The 21,025-nt window shown below is 33.3% G+C and overlaps 1 protein-coding gene across 2 annotated transcripts in view; it reads right to left on the reverse strand.

The window, feature by feature from the left end:
• Positions 1-698: 698 nt before the first annotated feature.
• The window catches only part of LOC129806853 (nicotinate phosphoribosyltransferase), a 53,130-nt gene continuing 32,803 nt past the window's right edge, over positions 699-21,025 (reverse strand). The window contains exons 6-9 of one of the 2 annotated variants that reach the window (XM_055855657.1): positions 20,799-20,970; positions 15,413-15,745; positions 5,680-5,945; positions 699-2,316 (exon numbers count right to left, since the gene is read on the reverse strand). In XM_055855657.1, coding sequence (XP_055711632.1) covers positions 1,829-2,316; positions 5,680-5,945; positions 15,413-15,745; positions 20,799-20,970 — 1,259 coding nt within the window. In that variant the 3' untranslated portion in view covers positions 699-1,828. The remainder of the gene's footprint in view (positions 2,317-5,679; positions 5,946-15,412; positions 15,746-20,798; positions 20,971-21,025) is intronic. The other variant, XM_055855659.1, reaches the window with a different exon arrangement.

The raw sequence follows: 21,025 nt of genomic DNA on the forward strand, positions 1-21,025 counted from the left end.
GAGGAAGATGACACAGAGCTTCTGCACGAGTCTCTTTCGCTAATAAATTATTAAACGGATTTCGTGCTCGGCAACATGTGAAATCTGATAACTGTAATCAGTAGAACTCGCTCATCATCTGCACTCAATTCACCTGCATCCGGCAGCACAAGAGCCCAACAATCTCTCTTGCCCATCATTCCCGGAGAAGCCATTGAGACAGTGACATCACATGAATGACTCACACCCTCGCAAAAAAACACGATAAATTTAGCCACAGGCATTCACAAAATCTCACTCAAGCGACACCCAGTGTGCCAAGAAACTCCTCTGTTTTACAATTTTGGGATGGGAAATATGGGAAAATCTATCCCGAAACGAGAATCTCGAAGTTTCATTGAACTTGACCTCCCGCCCGGAACTTTTTCCCCATTTGGTGGACAAAAACACTGCGGCAGACGCCGCCTTGAAACATCTGCAATTTCCATGGAAAATACCCCACTCACCTTCAGTTCTGCAATCTCCAGCAACTCTGTGGACACTGCTGATGGCCAAAATACCCACTAATGCGGCAAAAAGCTAAAAATTCACTGTAAAAACACACGAAAAATATCACAATCACACAATGGGAGGGTTATTTTTATTGTGACATCGGGAGCGACTTGCGGCGAAAATGGCAGAGCCATCTGGCGGAAATAAAAATTCAAAAGTCAACCGTCGCTAGATCATTCTAAAATAATTTATTTCTTTTTTTTTTCTCTTACAAATTCCACCTTTAGACTGCTTTTTCTAGAACCTAGAAGACTAAAAACAGAGTGGTTTTTTTTTCAATTCTTCTACTAAGTCCACTGTTGTGCTCGCAAATTGTTGGGCTCGAAATTACACGTAAAATCCTATTTAATGTGGGGGCGGGAGCTTGGTGTGGAAAAAAGAGGCAAGAATGCTATAGGACTTGGACAAGAAAATATCTAGAAAAGAACCTATTCTTGCTGATTCTTTACATAACAGGCGTATTCAACCTTTGAGATATTATTTTTCAACCTATTTTTGCAAATTTACTTAGCGGAGCCATCGAAAAACCTTTTCATGCTTTTTTTTTCAACTAAGGGTAAACTTCGGGCGAAATGATTTTATCATTCTAAAATTGACGATTTAATTAGCAATTTTGCATTTTTCAAACCCCCAAAAATTGAATACACCTGGAAATATTCTATTTTTTCGGCTACATTTCCCTTAAAATCGTGACAAAAGTTACACTGGTCTCCCTTAAAATTTATGTGTCTTTCTACTCAAGCTCTTTTATTTTTTTGGTTTTTGTGGCTGGAACAAAAGCCAGAGGAGAATTTTATTTTACAAACTAGAACCTAGTTTTTTTTCTTGTGATTTCCTAAAAAGAAAATTTTACATCCAAAAAAAAAATACAATAAGAGGTACAAGTGTCTTTCATAAAGAACTATTTCTTTTTATAGATAAGCTTCTTCAGCTTTTAACACTGGACATGATCAATAAAAATTTTCAAAAGAAAATTAACAATTTTGTTTTTCCAATCATCATCGAGGGTTGATTCTTTTTGAAGGAATCAGCACAGCTAAACCTAATCTCTCTCTCACCATTCTCTCTCACACCGGCTGTTTTACAGAAAAAGGCACAATTCTTGGGTTGTTTTTTTTCTTGGTATGTTGGTTCTTTGCAAAAAACACAAAATGATTTTTTTTTGTTTTTCAAGGGAAGAAGAAAGACTTTTCCTCCATTATTTAAAATATCAACAATTTTGCAAGCATAATCTGCCTTTTTTGCCATCCCATTTCCGCTTTCTCTGAGCTGTGGCTACACCTCGGGTGCCCCTTTATCATGATAGCTCCCCAATTGGTGCATTCTGAAGCCACAAATCATGAATGAAATTGTACAAATGATCACTCACGGCCACTTTGTAGGGTGTCGGATTGAGGGTTCTCTTGTGATCAGTTCGCACGGTCTTCAGCGAAGCCTGCACACGATCTCTGACCTGATCGAGAGTCGGCAGTGGCTGACAGATTCGTCCATCTCGCCAGTATACCTTGTAGAGGCACTCAACACGCGTTGGGATCACATATGCTCGCTTGGACTCCTGGAATGGATGGCGACACAGCACCTTCTGGCCAACTTCCGGCGGTGGCTCAGACACCTTCTGCATGAGATCGATGAGCGCATGCCCATCAGCCCCAAACAACCTAAATGCATTCTTACTCCCTGGCATTGTCACCTTCTCCACATCCTGGCTCAGCTTAATCCTCGCCTGGTTGTTGATCTCCACCAATTTGTAGACACAGCCCAAGGCAGGCTGCCTCTGACAAGTCACTGTGGATCCCATGGACATCCCCATTAAATCCCCATTCAAGGAACAACCAAGGTATTCGAACTCAGAGTCATTCATTGAGACTTTCAGTAAATTTTTGATCAAAGGGGCTCAAGAAAATCAAGAGGGAATTCGTAAGAAAAAATCCTATGTTTTAAAAAATATTTCCGTGTTTCCCAAAATGCTTTCAGAAACATTTTTTATTCTAGAAACATTTCTGTACTTCATAAAAAATGTTCTTTCCAGAGTTTCCAGAAATCCTTCAATGTTTCCGAAGAGCATTTTCGTGTTTCCGAAGAGTACTTCAGTATTCTAGAATCAAATTTGGGTTCCTTAAAACCCTTAAAACATTGCGCTGTTCTTCCTGAAACACTTCTGAATTTCCCTGAAACATTTCCTTGTTTCCTGAAACAGTTTCCAGATCACAGAAACATTTCCTTGTTTCGTGAAACAGTTTTCAAATCACAGAAACATTTATATGTTTCATAAACACTGATGTACTTACAGAAACATTTCCTGTGTCTTCAAAAACATTTTCGTGTTTGCAGAAACATTTCTATGTTAAAAAAAGCTTTTCTGTATTCTGGAAACATTTTTGTGTTTCTTAAAACATTGTTGTTCTTCTTGAAATACTTCAGAACTTCCCTAAAACATTTCCTTGTTTCCAGAAACACTTTCCTGATCACAGAAACATTTCCTGTGTCTTCGTTCAAAAACATTTTCGTGTTTGCAGAAACATTTCTGTTTAAAAAACATTTTTCTGTTTCTTAAAATATTATTGTTCTTCCTGAAACACTTCAGTGTTTTTCTGAAACATTTCCGTGTTTCTACAACCATTTCCCTGATTACAGATACATTTTTCTGTTTCATCAAAATATTGTTTTACTTTCAGAAACGTTTCAGTATTTCTCAGTAACATCCTTGTATATTTCCGAAAACATATTCTCCAGAAATATTTTTGTTCTTCAAAAAACATTTTTGTGTTTCAAAAAACGTTTTTATGTATTTAGAAACGTGTTTCTGTTTCCAGACACATTTCCGTGTTTCTAGAAGATTTCAGTATTTCAAAAAGCATTTCTGTGTTCCAGAAAAATTTTTGTTTCTTAAAATATAATTGTTGTTTGAGAAACACTTTGATATTTCTCGGTAATATTTTTATACCTCTGAAAACATTTTCGTATTTCCACATTTTTGTGCTTCAAAAAACATTTTTTGTGTTTCTAAAAATATTTTCGTGTATCCAGTAGCATTTTTCTGTTTACAGAAACATTTTTCTGTTTTTAGAAACGCTTTTGTGTTTCCAAAAGCATCGCCGTGTCTCCAGAAACATTTTTGTGTTTCATAAAACACTGTAAGGGCCTTGACCTTGACAGACTTGAAGATTAGCCGAGAGACGGTTAAGCGTAATTATATTCGAAATAATGGTTAAACCACAGTTGTATCATTTTTCACTAAGCCGTCTCTCGGATTAAGTCCTAAGTGTGTCAAGGACTTAATGCTTACAGAAAGTTTTTTGTGTTTCGAGAAAGATTTTTGAGCTTTTAAATATTTCCGTATCCTCAGAAAGATTTTTCTGTTTCCAAAAACCTATTTGTTGCAATACTTCCTTTTTGTAAAGAAATGCAGGAATATTTCTTGAAAAATGAATTTTGGAAATCGTTAAAAAAAATGTTTCTTTCATGATTAAATATCGGTTTAACTCGGTTCAGCCTTTACACAAATTTCGAGGTTGTTAAAACAAATTCGATGTGCTGAATTTTACCCAATAAAGAGCTCGGGTTCCCAGTTCATTACTGGTTACCGGTTCTTACAAATGGACATTTTTCGAAAATTTCAGAATTTTGAAATTAATCAAATCCAGTTCTATTCAAATAACAAATAAAATTACTGAAGATACTACAGGAATTTTAAAAACATGAATAAATTGATTCATTATCGGTTTAGATCGGTTCAAACTTGAAACACTTGAAACACATTTAGACCACATTTAAACAATCATAGAATTGATCTAAACCAAATGTTAAGGCTTCAGATTGTTCATATCTGCTTCTAATTTAATCAAGATATCAGATAATAGATACAACAATCAAAAAAAAATTTATAAAATCTTGAGTGTCTGGTATTTTACCGATTCGTAGTATCAGTAGTATCAGTAGTATTCAGTAGTATCAGTACAGTAATAAATAATAATAAATACGAACACAATAAACGTAGAGAAGAAAAATATAATGAATCTTTACAGATTTAGCATGGGTACCGGTTCTAACCCGAGTGCCGCATAAACGATGAAGCTCATGGAAACATTAATCATTTAGCCGAGAAACGTTCCTAAAACCGATGAAACTCATGGAAACATGAGTTTCATAATTTAGCCGAGAAACGTTTCTAAAACCGATGAAACTCATGGAAACATTAATCATTTAGCCGAGAAACGTTTCTAAAACCAATGAAACTCATAGAAACATTAATCATTTAGCCGGGGAACGTTTCTAAAACCGATGAAACGCATGGAAACATTAATCATTTAGCCGGGGAACGTTTCTAAAACCGATGAAACGCATGGAAACATTAATCATTTAGCCGAGAAACGTTTCTAAAACCGATGAAACGCATGGAAACATTAATCATTTAGCCGAGAAACGTTTCTAAAACCGATAAAACGCATGGCAACATTAATTATTTAGCCGAGAAACGTTTCTAAAACCAATGAAACTCATGGAAACATTAATCATTTAACCGAGAAACGTTTCTAAAACCGATGAAACGCATGGAAACATTAATCATTTAGCCGAGAAACGTTTCTAAAACCGATAAAACGCATGGCAACATTAATTATTTAGCCGAGAAACGTTTCTAAAACCAATGAAACTCATGGAAACATTAATCATTTAGCCGAGAAATGCTTCTAAAGCCGATGAAATGCATTAAAAACACATAGAAATGTTTCTAGAAACGTAGAAACATTTTTAGAAACACTGAAAAATATTCAAGAAACACGAACATGTTTCTAGAAAAATGGAAATTAATTCAAGAAATGTTTCTTGCAAGAAATACTAAACCGTTTTTAAAAAGCACAAAAGCATTTCCAAAAAAACACAAAAATGGGAATTGAAAAAAAGTATTGATAACGGAAATATTTAGTAGACGTTCAATATTTTTAATAAATTCAGTCTGATCAAAATTAGACGTGAAGGACGTGAAGCATAAAATTATAAAAAAAATATCAGTTCTTCTTCAATTAATTTGCTAAGACTTTCAAAATTTTTCAAATGTATCTTAACATTAATCTCTAAGATTAAGGACTTCAATTATTTCCTCTGAGTTCGAACACATGGATTAACGAATGAATTGGAAAAAAGACTCACCCAAATGAGTTCCGATCCCGAAGCAATCGATCTTGTGTCCCTGCTCATTGAGACTGATAATGGTGTCCTCATTGATGTCATTCGATGCGACAATGGTGAGAGTATTGAACCATGGAATGCGAAAGCGTGCTGACACTTGCTCAAAGGTCTGACGAGCTAAGCAGGACAAATAAGCCAGATCGCCGGAATCGATGCGAATCCCAATTGCACGATAACCTTGATCATTGAGAGCCAGGGCAACGGCACAGAAATTGAGCAAGCCACTCCTGAATAAAATAAAAATGATGATTGAGCTATTAGTACCACGGGGAAAGCTTCCTTATTTTGTATTTTTAATTAAAATTTATGAACTATTTTCATCAGCTAAGAGATTGAGAAGAAAACAGTTGATCTCCGAAAGGAGTGACCAGAAGGATGTTGCAGATTATTATTAAGGACAGTATTTATTTTTTTTACTTCGTTTAAATATTATAAAAATCATATAAATTTTTACTGGCTTTACCTATTGCAATAAATGAAAGATGATTTTTAGAAGCTTTCAAACATAGTTTATCAAAAACCCGCAGATAAAAAATATTAAATTATTTTAGAAAATATTTATAGCAAATTAAAAAAGAAAAGAAAGAAAATTGATAAGATCCTTAAAATTGATGAATATAAAATTTGAATTTAGAAAAAAAATGGTTAGTTAGTGAGTGTCTATTCATTTCGACCATAAAACAATTTAATCATAAATAATACTAATTACCCCATACAATATACCACTTCCTTTTTTATCCGAGACACTTTTCCTTATTCTAAAAAGAAGCATTATAATCCTTACAATAAACATTCAGTTACCAGCCAAAAATGGTTTAATCAGAGTCCAAATTCACGAGCGTAACCAGATAAGTTTTGACTGGTTACTGGTTAATATAGACGGCTCTATTCCATATTATTCTAAGTCGACTTAGAATTATTATTACTCCAAGAGATATGTTGTTCCTGGTACCTAGATCTACAAGTGGTGAACATTTTATGGTTATCCGGCGTTCGGGCAACGACATATTCAAATTTGTCGAAAAAAAATATAGAGGAAAGTACTCTGCCTTCGAACGTTCATGCTTTCGAATAATGTGAATTTCTCTTATTTTTCATAAGAGACTTACAAAAAATTTTCACATAATTATCAATAATTGATAATAACCCAACTAATATTTAATAGAAATGTGAAAGTTTCTTATGAAAAATTAAAGAAAATTCACATTATTCGAAGGCATGAACGTTCGGAAAAAGAGTGCTTTTCCCTACTCGAGCAGCATAGGAAATCGCCAACTTCAAATGAATCTCCTGAAAATTTGTCATTCTGAGATAGAATAGTATGGAATGGAACCGCCGATATATTTTATAAAGATAATTCTGCCTCATTGCTCAAAAGAAAAGAAAGTGTCACGGATTAATAGAAAATGGAGTGTTGTACGTGATAATTGGTTTTGACCATGGCTAAATTTCCATTTAACCAGACAATCGACAAACGAAATACACAGCTCTCTCCGATATCCGGCACTTCGATATCCGGCTGACAGCTGCCAAACTCTGACGGTTGATGAATTCAAAACGTTTTTTACGAAACATGTAGCTTGTCCAGCATGAAATAAAATGTTTTCTTTTCACTTCATCAAAGCCTTTGATACTTAATTGTGGTACAAAATGAAATAAAAGCCCGCCACAAAGAAAATTCTATTGTTTCTCGACAGAAAATAAATTCACACACCGCGAAATTAAAAAAAAAAAACCGTTGACCAGATTCAAAAAACCCAAATGTCATTTTATCTCCCCGTCAAGCCAGATATCTGAGAGAGCTGTGTAGATAGTAACCAATAACCATTTGTGAATGGTTACGTTCGGGAATTTGACCTTAGATATGTTCAGGTACTCACTCTCTAATGAATGTGAGAAAGAACCAATAAAATCGAACTTTATTTAAAAAATAAACAAATTCCTCAAAAATTCGTGACTGAAGCTTCTGATCGTAATTCTTTTATGTAGACTAGCAATAAGCTTAAGAATATAACATTTAACTTGAAATACTCTGCAAAGCTTTTCAAGGTCTAAGTCTTAATGTCTCATTTAGAAAACAAGTAGTAAAATAAATTAGACAAAAAGACTATAAACGCTTCCATCTCATCAAATAAATAATGACTTAAAGTTTAAGTAAATTCAAAAGCCAATTATACAGACTTGATAGGGTAGAGTAACCACTTAGCAACACTTTTACGAAAAAGTAAAATTAACTTTGTTATAAACTTTTGGCCCCTTATTATAAGATAACTCAATCTTGACGCAAAGTTACTTAAATGTATTGGCTCTAGATTCGTCAAAACAATAGTCCTACAATTTAACGCTGGACTACTTAAAAAACTGATTTTTATTCACAATGCAAAAATAACCACTTCGTCGTCACTTTTTACCACTTTTCGCCAGTTTTGTAACCACTTCTCGCCACCCACTTGAACAGGTCCAAACTCGATTATTTTAGGATTATTCAATTCAGTATTTCTTTTTCCTCACAATCACCTTATTATTACCCACTTTAAATGAGTTTACTTCACTTTTATTTGATAAATCAAATTATTAGACTATTGCAGAAAGTAAACAAAACAGATTTGACAACTGAGAATCTATGAAGTGAAGTTAGCGTCGTCTATTTAAAAGCAATGGCTACAGGTGGTAAATCAATTTCAGAATATTACCACTTTTCGCCATGGTCCATTTTTACATAAATATAATATAAAATGACGTAATTATTAACTATATACAAATTTTATGTATCACTGATATGTATTCCTGGTGAGGAACTTGAAAATGTGATGTCGATATATTCAAAGGCAGCCTGCATGATCTGCCTTTGAATGTGGTTGAGGCAGCCTTTGAATCTTAATTTTTCACTGAGAATATTAGGGCTGTAACATTAAACGGCCCATAATTGATTATCATGAACCCTAATGCACTCAATAAAACCACCACTGTAGTCAAAAGTCATTATACAGCAAAATTTTTTTTAGATTTTTCTGAAGCACTGTTTTTCACTTGAAAATTTATAAGAAAACGCCATTGAAGTTGACGATTGTCAGTTTGAAACATCTCGGCCGGAGCAAGATAGCATGTTATAAGTATTTGTATGACATTCGTCAGACCAAAGTAGGAGTTCTATTCTGCTCCCGGACAGGAAGCTGTCAGATGTTTCAATGCATGGAAAGTGAGGATTCAAAGGCACACAACATTAAGATTCAAAGGCTGCCGCAGAGCAATATTTGCAAACTTTTATCAGCCACAAAATTTGTCTCATCTGAATCAAAATGTATTTGGAGAAATACCATCCAAGAATAACCTTCTATGACTCACAATAGAAGATTTGTTCGAAAAATTATTTTGATTATGAAAAAATACATGAATTGTGGAACATCAAAATTACAGTTTAGAGCTCAGTTTCGTGTTTTTTGCTCTAGCACCTAGAAAATAAGAGCTGGGGTCTGCATTTTTTGATGACTTGTGAGGATTATGAATAGCTATCTAATAGTTGATAGAAAATTTATGCTTTAAAGAAAAGTGAAAAAATTACAATATTCAAAGGATGCCGCATTCGAAGGCAGACCACTTCCCCTTATAGTTTCTAAATATGGATTTATTTAAACTTATTTGATTTATAGACCACATTTTTTAACTTAAATGAAAGTGGTCCTATTGTGTTGTTCAAACCAAATTTCACTATTGATGTATTCTGTGAAAAATAGAGATCGTTAGCGGCTAAAACAATAGATATTTGACGTAAGATAATTATTTGAACATTTCTATATTAAAATTACTTCAAGGAATTGGAATAAATAAAAATGCTAAAGGTAAAATAGTGGTCTTTGCGAAGCTGATTTTTTTTTGGCCGCCGTAAGTGGCCAAAAGAGGGGCACTGGCGAGAAGTGGTGATTCCACCCTAAATAAGCATGATAACTCATAAATCCCATAAATCAGATGACAAATGTCCCACAAAATGTTATCTTACTGTGAAGTAAGAGACTTTTTTGTTCAAAATTTTTGAGACTTCTGCTTTAAATAGAAATTCAGACTATTGTGACAATTCATTGAAAGGCTAATTGTATTTTAAGGGGCAATTCTGATAAGACATACATTGTAAAGACAGATAAAACGGTAGATAAGCACAAGTCATAATAAAAAACAGTCTGGAAGATTGATGACTCTTATATTTTTTTTAAAACAAAAATTTATGCTGTAGGGTAAGATGGGGTAATTCGGAATCATTTCTAAATTAGAATTTTCAGATTTTCTCGCTACTGCAGATGGTCAAAGAGAAAAAGAAAATCAGGAATAAGTAGAAAACTTTACATTCAGGAGTACTTCGAATGAAAGTTACTTCGAGTTTTTGTCTTTTGCCATCTAAAACTGTTAGGATTAGGAATTCTGAAAGTTCCAAATTAGGCATGATTCTAAATTACCTCATCTTACCTTAGATATTGTAGTTGATCTGCAAGAATTACTAGAATTGCAGTAAATTCAAGTGATTTTTATCAAGTTTACATTTTTTCTAGGCCAAAACAAAATATTTAACTGCAGAAAAACTCAAATCAAAATTGTCGTAATTTTCTGTCCTACATTGACTAACCCTTCTGGTCACCTACCTTAGTGAAAAACAGTGCCTATTGGTAAAAGAAATAAGAGAAAAAATTGCTGCCTCAATGGATTTTGTTGCTCTGACGGATAAAATATTCACAGACAATTATCTTTTGATTATTTACAGATGAAGTCATTCATGGGAATTAGTTTGAAGTGTTCTTTCATCAATTGCACAACAAATGCATTAATTGCACATTACACTAATCTACCAAATGGTACATCATGCAAATTGGACACTACAACATCACCAAACGTTATTGTGACTCTCTACCCAGAGATGTGTACATAAAAAAAGAAAAAAAAAAATACTAACAAAAGAAAAAAGTCACTACATTCCACAAAGCCGTGCAGTGCTCTCTCGGACTTTAAAATTATTTACCTTTACTTACACTTCTTTTTTTTTGAATTTTTTTTAGATTTATCAAAATAAAATAAATCTGTGAGCAATTTTATCAACCAAATTAAATTATACTTAAAATAATTTATCATGAAAATTTTCTATTTTACAGGATTCAAGACAAACCTTTGTTTTTACTCAAAATTTTTACCAGCAAATTTGGCAGTGAATCAACTGGAAATTTTAAGTTACCTGTTCAAAACTTTAATAAATAGCTAAAATATCTTTTATATTACCAAATTGTTAACAAAACTATGAGGCGTTTTCAACTTCCGGAAGCTTCTACTGAATTCTGAGATATGATTTATGAAATTTAGGATTTTAGCAGGAAAGCCATTCAATTTTATTAAAAAGAATTTTTTTAATAAAGGAATTATAGAACTATAAATTCTTATACACTGCTCATAATAGCACTTTTAGGTTCGCAAGGATTCTTTTAAGTTAAGGTGAACTCTTATAAGAAAACTTCAGAACAGAGCTTCTACGTGAAATTTGGGAATAAATATTCGAAGAAGCTTTTAAGCTTCTTATAAGTGCTCCACTTTACTGAAAAGGGTCCTTATGCAAACAAAAAATAATGTTATATGGTCCATAAAAAAAATTACAAAATTTAGAAATAAAACTTTTAAAAAGTGTTATAAATTACTTTTAATAGGCTTAGAACGAAAATTTTGAGTTAAACATTTCATAGAAATTCTAAAGACTTCTTTTCAGTGCTCTACTTAAGAGGTCTTTGCGAACCATCAATATAAGCCATTAGAAAAGACATTATAGAACCATAAATTCTTGTAGACTGCTTTTATAACACTTTTTTGTTCACAAGGATTCTAATAAGTAAAATGGAGAACTTGTAAGGAGCTTAAGTCCTTCTCTTAAGCTTCTTATAAGTGCTCCACTTAAAAAGGTCCTTTCTCTTTACTTAAAAGAGAATTCATGTTTCTATAAAGTGTAGAAAACCATTCAAGAAATTTAGGATAAAACTTCTAAAAGCCTCATAAATTACTTCTAATGGGCTTAGAATATGAATTATACGTTAAAGTTCTCGTTGAAAATCTTAATTTTTTTTAAGTGCTCCATTTCACTTAAAGAGAGGGCCCCTGGCGAATTATATAAATTCTTGTATGTATTTATAACACTTTTTTCTTCGCAAGGATTCTAATAAGTAAAATGGAGAACTTTACTAAAGAGCTCCAATTTACTTAATAGAGTCCTTGCAGATAAGAAAGCGTTATGCCCTGGACACACTTACGACTTAAACCGAGAGATGGCTTAGTGGAAAATGATAGAAATGCGGTTTAACCATTAGTTTGAATATAATTACGCTATGTCGTCTCTCGCTAATTCTCAAGTCTGTCAAGGCCTTGCTCAAACAGTCTTTAAGACTTCATGGTTCCTATAAGGTGCGCGAAATTATTCAAGAAATTAAGAATGAATGAAATTTATAATTTAGAATAAAATGTTTTATAAATTACTTTAAATAGGTTTACAACAAAAATTTTAAGTTTAAATTCTCATAGAAACTCTTAAGTTACATCTAAGAGGTTCACTTAAAGAGGTCCTTGGGAACCACTTAAAATTATAATGCGTTATAAAAGACATTATAGAAGCATGAATTCTTATAGACTGTTTATATAACATTTTTTTGTTCGCAAGGACTCTAGATAAGTAAAATAGAACACTTATAAGAAGCTTAAGAGTTTTCTCAATATAAGCCTGTTAAAAGCCTTTTATAAGCTCTTTAGAACTTTTATTACTAGAATTTTTTGAAGGGTTTTCCGGGTAGAACACCTTGGGTTCCGGCCAAAATCCCGAAAGCCAAAATCCCGAAAGCCAAAATCCCGAACGCCAAAATCCTGAAAGCTAAAATCCGGAATTCTTAAAAGTGTCTTAGCTAAGACAAAGGTAAATTTTTTGTGTCTTGAGAAATTATTCTACACATTCTTCATAGGAAACGAACGCGGAAATTCCATTGGAATTTTAGCGTCAAATTCCGCTCATTCCCATAGAATTTGACGCTAAATTTCCGCAGTCTTCCATGGCATCCTTCCAAGGAGAGGCCATGGAAAATGTCCATTCCACGGAAAATTTTAACAACATCCAAATAGAAATCCAGCGTCACTGTCTAGTGGAAGTTTATGAAAGATTTGTACGGAAAATCTAATATGAAGCGTCCGCGGATTCCACTGCAAAATTCCATGGAATATTCCAGAAGTATTCCTATGGATTTGCCATGGATTTTACTCCAACATTTCCTCTTTTATGTAGGAAAATTCCTGCTTATTTCCTGGCAAAAATCCAAGGAATAATTCCACGGATAATTCCACTACCTTTCCATACGGTTTTCTAAGAAAATTCCACACGCTTGTTTCTTCGTTTTACCGCTAGAATACGTTTGTGGCGCAACAAAATAGATGAATTATTTTGCTCACAAATTTTGTGCACAGATCTTAGTGATTTCTGTCTTACAAGTGATAACATCCCCATAGCAAAATTCCGTGGAAATTCCAGTGGAAAACTAGCGTCCAAATTGCAAAAATCCGCGGAATTTGACGCTAAAATTCTACTAAGTTTTCCATGGAATTTGGAGTCGGAAATTCCATTGGAATCATAGCTCTCCATGGAATTTCAAATACGATCTACTGGAATTCCAGCGTTGAATTCCGCGGAACATTTATATGGAAACTCACACGTGAAACGTCCGCGGGATAAGCTGGAAAAATCATATGGAAAATTTCACTATCTTTCCACAGGTTTTCCATGGTTTTTTCCACTATTTTTCTCGAATGTCTAGCAAATAAAATGGTGTTGTGACAACGTGGATAATTTGTTTCCAAACCTTCCGCAAACATTTTTAGTGATTCATGTGACAATTATAATATAATTAATTATGCGACACTGCGTTTCGTGTAGATAATAGTGAAGTGATTACATTAAATAGGTCGCCAACCTAAAATAATACTGTTTTTATGTCATTTAATATATATTTTAGGAAAAATTATTTCTTTTTATAAAATATTCTTTTATTGCTCAAAGTGTTAATTCGTTATTGCTGGTTTGATAAAACATATTATAATCCTCGTAATATTTGCTATAACTTTAATATTCGGAAGTAAAAGCATAAGGTGCATGTGACAGCTTAATTTTTTCTCCATTTTAGTTAGGTGGAAAAATCCACATAAATTCCATGAACATTTCCATGGATGTATTCCACAGAAAAAATCCAGTATAAATCCATGAAATTTTCCTTGGAATCTATTATGGAAAATTCCTATGGAATTTTTCAAGGAAAAATACTGGAAAATTCCGAGAAATTTTTCGCTTGTTATTCCAATTCCGCTTTCTTTTGCTATGGGGATTAAACAGACTGCGCACCTAAAATATACGTATTTTTATTTCAAGGAATGTAATTTTTAGGAAAATAATTATTTTGTACGATAGCTTTTTCTTATCCAAAGTGTAAATTCGTTATCGCTGATTTAATAAAACATATCAAAATCCTCCTGAAATTTACTATTTTTTTTAATATAGGGAAATGAAAATATGAGATGCAGGTGACAACTTCATTTGTTCTCCATTTTCTTTAGGTGGAAAAAATCCATATTCAATCTACGTAAATTTCCTGGGAAATAGCCCACACAAAAATCCACTATAAATCCATGGGAATTTCCTTGGAAATATACCATGGAGAATTTCCGTGGAATTTACCAAGAAAAAATACTGGAAAATTCCGAGGAATTTTCCTTGTGATTCCTTATTCCGCTTTCTTTTGCTATGGGGTTATCCTTCATATAATTTCATCCCTTTCAGGATTTTGAACATTCGGAATTTTGGCTTTCGGGATTTTGGCTGCCTCTAGAACACTTTATATAATAACTTGCATTAACTTCATGATGCAAGTGAACTGGGTTCGAATCCCCTTTAGATCACCAGGAATTTTCCTGATTTTTTTTTGAATATGCTTCAAAGATCTTCAAATCTCACTTCCAGGAAGGCCTAGTTTAATTTTAAGAGCTAAATGAAGTTAGCTTTCAAATCCAATTTTAATATTTATATCTCAAAATCCAGGAAAAGAAAAATTCCAAAAGCTAATTACGCCTGTTTATGTCCAAAAGAATTATCTTTTTACTTAAAATAAAATGACCAAAAAATATCTACGTACCTCTGTTACAAATTCGTTGGGAAGTCAATTTTATTAGGTGTTGCAAGTGATCTTGGGCAAAATATAATGATTTTCAGAGTGAAGATCACCTTAAAGCCCAGCCACTTGTTTTTGTTTTTTTCAATTGATCCAATTTTTGTGCAATAACACCAAAGGTCTCAATAAATTAACGATCACAAAAACACAAGACACACTAAATTAAATTAAGTTATTTTTTTTAAAGTTTTTTTTTAATATAAATCTCGAGGTGATCTTGCGAGATCACCTTTTCCCATGAGATAAAAAAAGAACAAAACTATAACTTATAAAAATAAATTAAATTCGATCATGCAACCAAAATCCAAGATGTGAATTTTCAATGGGAATGTATCAAAAAAAAAAATAAATAAATAAATAAAATAAAAAAAATAATTTTAAATAATAAAACCAATAAAATGAATTATACACCGTATGAAAGGGTGAATAAATAAATTGGTGCTAAACAAAATAAAAGTTAAAAAAAAAGTAATTACCTGAATGACTTCCCAACATTTGTCAACAGATTTGTTCTGTTTCTGCCTAAAACAACATGTCCTACAAGAATCTTCCTACTATTTCTCATGGATGAGCAACATCTCGAACATCCTCGATCCTCCAGAACTCCATAACTCCATCCCCCACTACGCTGTCTACATTTACATTCTACATCTGCATTGCATGTCAACTTTGGTCTCACATCAGTCTTATGATTACATTCTATGGCAACATTTGGCAAAGTGATATTTGAGTTGATATCGGATGTTCCTCCTGAATGACCATTCATCTCCCCATTCACCGGATGCCGTAAATCCACGCCATTCTCCACACTAAAATTAATTCTCATCATTTTTCCATCGATATGCATTAGCTGCATTCTTATTCTTTTTTTTTTTTCTTTCTTTCTTAATGGGAATTCTTCACCCACAGCGATCACATGGATCGCCTGAAGAAATTGCACATGATATCAGAGAGAGAGAGAGACACTCTCTTGCAATACGCTTGCAACACACACAATATTATTATTTGAATTTTATGCAAATTAATCGCACACACAATTTTTTGTGAGATAGAGACGATCACACTGAAATATCCAGACAAAATAAATTTTTCAGTGAAACCATTTCATTTTGTATCTCTTTGGGTTTTTTTTTTAATTGCACACTGAAGAATTTAAAGAGATCATTTTATGGAAAACAAAAAACATAGAGACACAAAGTTGCAGAAGTTATCACAACATGGCACCAATAAAAAATATTCAGAAAGAACAGGAATATTCAGAATAATTGTGAAAACAACGATCGACATGTCGACCGACATTCTATCGGAAAGTCGTACGATTTGTCGTCTGCCTACAGCAATGACAAAAATTATAAATCGCCAAAAATTAAAAGAATTCAAATAAGTCAATATCCAAGAGAAACAGTATTAATTTAGTTTGCTTAAAATATAGTTCTCAATAGTTTGGCAAATGATATAAAAAAAAAATAGCTGCTTGGAATTGCTTCACCCTCCCCTACAGTAAATAAAATATATCAAATATCTTGTAAACAATCTCGTAAAAATCTTGTAAAAGCTAGTGATAAGCCTAGATTAGCTTGTTGTAAGTGGGATTCTTAACGTGGGCTAACTCGGAACGCATGCAAATTCGATTTAGAGCTGAAGTTGGGGTACGCCATTCAATTATCTTTGAATCAAATTCGTAAAATTATACAAATTTTGTATTTAAACCAAAATATCAAAGATTTGGATGGAGTGACAGAAAAGTGATAGGGTAGAGTAACCACTTATCGCCCCTTTAGGAAAAAGTGAAATTAATTGTATTATAACTTTTGACCCTTTATTATCAGATAATTCAAATTTGACACAAAGCTACTTAGATATATTGACTCTAGATTCGTCAAAACACTTCTCCTACAATTTAACACGGGAGTACCTAAAAACTGGTTTTCATTAACAATGCAAAAATAACCACTTCGTCGCCACTTTTTACCACTTTTCGCCAGTTTTGTAACCACTTCTCGCCACCCACTTGAAAAGGTCGAAACTCGATTATTTTAAGATTATTCAATTCAGCATTTCTTTTTCCTCACAATCACATTATTATTACCCACTTTAAATGATTTCTCTTCGCTTTTATTTGAGAAATCAAATTATTAGACTCTTGCAGAAAGTAAAAAATGAAGATTTGACAACTGAAAATCAATGAAGTGAAGTCAGTGTCGCCTATTGAAAAACAATGGCGACAGGTGGTAAATGAATTTCAGAATATTACCACTTTTCGCCATGGCCCATTTTTACATAAAAATAATATAAAATGAAATATTAACTAACTATATACAAATTTTATGTATTCGCCGAATGTTATTAAATGTTTAATAGGCATATTATTTATTCAAAAATTAAATTTTGTTGGATAAAAGTTCCATGGCACTTACTATATTTGGTAAGAAATATTGGATTCGAGCAAGTGCTTAAAATATTCCTCTATAAAATGCTCAAACATTTAAATTCAAAACGAAAGATGAGTGTTTTTGGACTCTGTACGTAGCAGCAATAAAAATACAAGTAACTTTGCAGCTCATTTATTTCATAAGTCGTGAAAAATAGCGATTTCAAAATACGTGGCGAGAAGTGGGGCACTGGCGAGAAGTGGTGATTCCACCCTATATGAGTGAAATGTAGATCAGGCTATGAATACTGAGATGCTGTGAGAATATCATTTGACAGTTTCTGTGAAAGCTTCACGAATGATTCACAGAGAGCGATTCTAAGCGTCCGTGAATTTCTCGCGTGAAGATCTCACTAGCCAATATTTTTCCAATATTTTTAAGTTCTGGTGAAAAGACTTTTTACAGATGATTTTTGCTAATTTATGCCAAAATCTAACAGGAATGCTTCTTAGAATTCTTCTTACGGCCTAAAGAATCGAACAAACGGTTCTCGGCCACCGAAATGGATAAAATTGGCTCGACTCAATTCTTTACCCCCAAAATTCAATTTACAAAAGAATTTTCACGTATTCCGAGTTGCAAGCACCCCGAGTTGCACGCATTGGAAAAAAAAGTTCATTAAAATCGGTTAATAAACATTAGAGATAGAGCCCGGTCTATATATAGTAAGGGTCCGGATACAGTAGGTTGGGGTAGAGACGGATGGGACCCATCGTTAGAAAGATCTTGATCTCAGATATAATATGTACTAAAATTTTGTCAAAATCACTTCAGAAACACCAAAAATGCAGTCTGGTCATAACATTTTTAGATATAGCTCGGGTCAAAGAACATCGAGGGACGAGTGCAACTCACCGTTGGAAAGGTCTCGACCTCAGCTATAAAATATTAAAATTTAAAGAAAAAGCATCGTCTAATTTTCGAAATATTCCAGATCGATTAATCGAAAATCGATTTTTCGATTAATCGGACCTTCGATTAAATCGGATAAAATTGGGGTGTCACAAGGGTTGTAGTGCTCCACGAGAGCATTCCAAAACACCAAAATTTTTCGATTTTCGATACTTAGAACCGAAGATATGGCCATTTAAAAATTGAATTTTTGATCCCCTATAGCTCGGGGTCAGGGGGGTCGGAGGGGGTTAAGTTTGGTATTGATCGAAAGCTCTTAGGCCAAGCTATAAAGGACTAAAATTTGAGATCGATCCATGCCATAGAGGCGGAGTTATTGAGAAAACAAAATTTGGTGGTGTTCCAATATGGCGGAAGGGGGGGGGGTGGATCTGACATCACCAACTTCTAGCCACCCATCGAAATTAACCTTTGCCGAAAACCGCTTGTCGATATCTTTCCGTTCTCTCTCCAGAAGTGGTTATACGACGGACGGACGGACGGGACGTCCACGAAAATCGATTTTTGGCGCACATGATTTTCGTGATCTATGAGTGTCAAAACGTGTAAATTCAAAATTTGGGTCCGATCTGATAAGGTCGTATTTTACTTTGACCACAAAAGCTGAGATTGTAAAGAATCTCAGCTAAAACTGTAGAGTTGAAACAACTTTATCGCCGAGTTGAATTAACTCGAAAAATATCGATATAATTGTTACTCTTTTTTGTTGTAAATTGTAGTAAATAGAGTTGAAACAACTCTTCGTGCGAGTTGAATTAGTTCCTCGGATATCGATGTAATTATTACTCTTTTTCGATGTAAAATTTCATCTCGACTGAAGTATATGCTTAAGTGTTTCGTTTTAAGAATATACTTCAGCCAAGAAGATTTTCGCGTGGCAAAGTTTATATAGAACATCAACTAGATATATGACTAACGGTGTATCATGAAGACATGTGGGTGCATCATACGTGATATTTCGCTCGGAACATATTGAACTTGAGGATCAAGAAAATATTAATAAAGAAAATGATAAAATAAAAAAATCATAAAATTGCAAAATCTATACATTTTGGGATTTGAAAGAGTTATTTAAACTCTTAAAAGAATTTTTAAACTCTTGAAACGGATTATTTTGACTCTTAAAACGAGTTATTTTCATTCCTAAAAAAAATATTTCCACTCTTTTGTCATGTAAATTTTAGGACAAAAAAGTTGAAACAACTCTTCCGAATATTACACCTAAACAGAAGTAAAATTAACAGTTAATTTTAATAGTAAAATTAATTAAAAGTAAAATTAATAGTTAATCTAAAATCACAACAAAAAAAGTTAATTCAACTTCGATTCGAGTAAGTTTTAGGGCAGAATCACATTGTCAGTAAAATGCTCACCGTATTTCGTTAATTTACGCATTTTCATTGCAATTCATACGCAAATTCTCGATTACCGTATTACCTTATGTCATACTCGGTGGCACTATGTGAAAATAATATAAGAAAATTGAAGAAATAAAACGAAAATTCGATAAACGGTGAGCAAAAAAAACTGTACGATTAATTTCTCTTACAGTTTTTTTGCACACCGTTTATTGAATTTTCGTTTTATTTCTTCAATTTTCTTATATTATTTTCACCTAGTGCTACCGAGTATGAGATAAGGTAATACGGTAATGGAACATTTGTGTAAGAATTGCAATGAAAATGCGTAAATTGACGAAATACGGTGAGGCTACGGCGATAATTGTACTGTCAATGTGATTCTGCCCTTACTAGTTTATTTTTCTGAGTGATGCTATAATTAAAGATATTGGCTATAAATAAGAGCTCTGGCTAAGTACATGAAATAAGTCCATAATAAGTGCTTATTAAGTCCTTAATACAGCTATTTTTCGAACCTCATAAAACCTTAAAAAGCGTGGTCTGAAAAAATCTAGGCGAGGCTTAACTGAAACTCTATCTAAATATTAGAAAAATGCTGTTTTCAGTGAATCGTAACATTGCTTATTTCACACTTAATTATTTCGATAAGTTCAACTGATTGGAAACACTTTTAATTTCGTTGATTATCAGGGAATAATTTCCTTGAGAAAAGGCTTTTTCGAAACAAATTAAGAGTTTCAAATTTAAAGAAAAATTAATTGATCACAATTTGTCTGAATAATCCCGTTCCTTGTGCCAAACATTATCTTCCACCCATTTGATAGAAGAATAGAAACGCAAAAATCTTTTTTTTTCATCAAAACATATTGGGCGAAAAAACTTTCCACATGCTCACAGAAAAAAAGTGAGAAAGATCAGTAAATAAATTGGGTCAGTTTCAGAGCGGAGAAACATTGAAAATGAGACAAAGCTCTTCATATCGCAATCACACTCCCAGAAATAGAAAAATCGGAAAGAGGAACTAAGAAAAAAAACCAGCGCAATTGAATTTTAGAGATTTCGGGCTGGAAAGAAAATTTAAAAAAACACACACCAAAAATACTCAACAAATACACACACTCACAAATCCGAGAGAGTTTTGCCTAAAAGCGAAATACCTCTTAACATCGTACGTGTCGACAAGGGCCATAAATCCGTCCGGGAATGCAATAGCAAAGGACACCATTGCAGCCAATTCACCCTCGCTAGACTCTTCAGTAGAAATATCGAGGACTTCGGACAGAGCATCTCTATGTTTGATTGACAGCTCCAAAAGATCCTGTGGAATCCCTGGAAAAACAAAAGAATCATTCCCAGAGAAAAGATGCCATGAGAATCCAAGACA

Source organism: Phlebotomus papatasi, chromosome 3 (genome assembly GCF_024763615.1).
Source record: "Phlebotomus papatasi isolate M1 chromosome 3, Ppap_2.1, whole genome shotgun sequence".
Lineage (NCBI taxonomy): Eukaryota > Metazoa > Arthropoda > Insecta > Diptera > Psychodidae > Phlebotomus > Phlebotomus papatasi.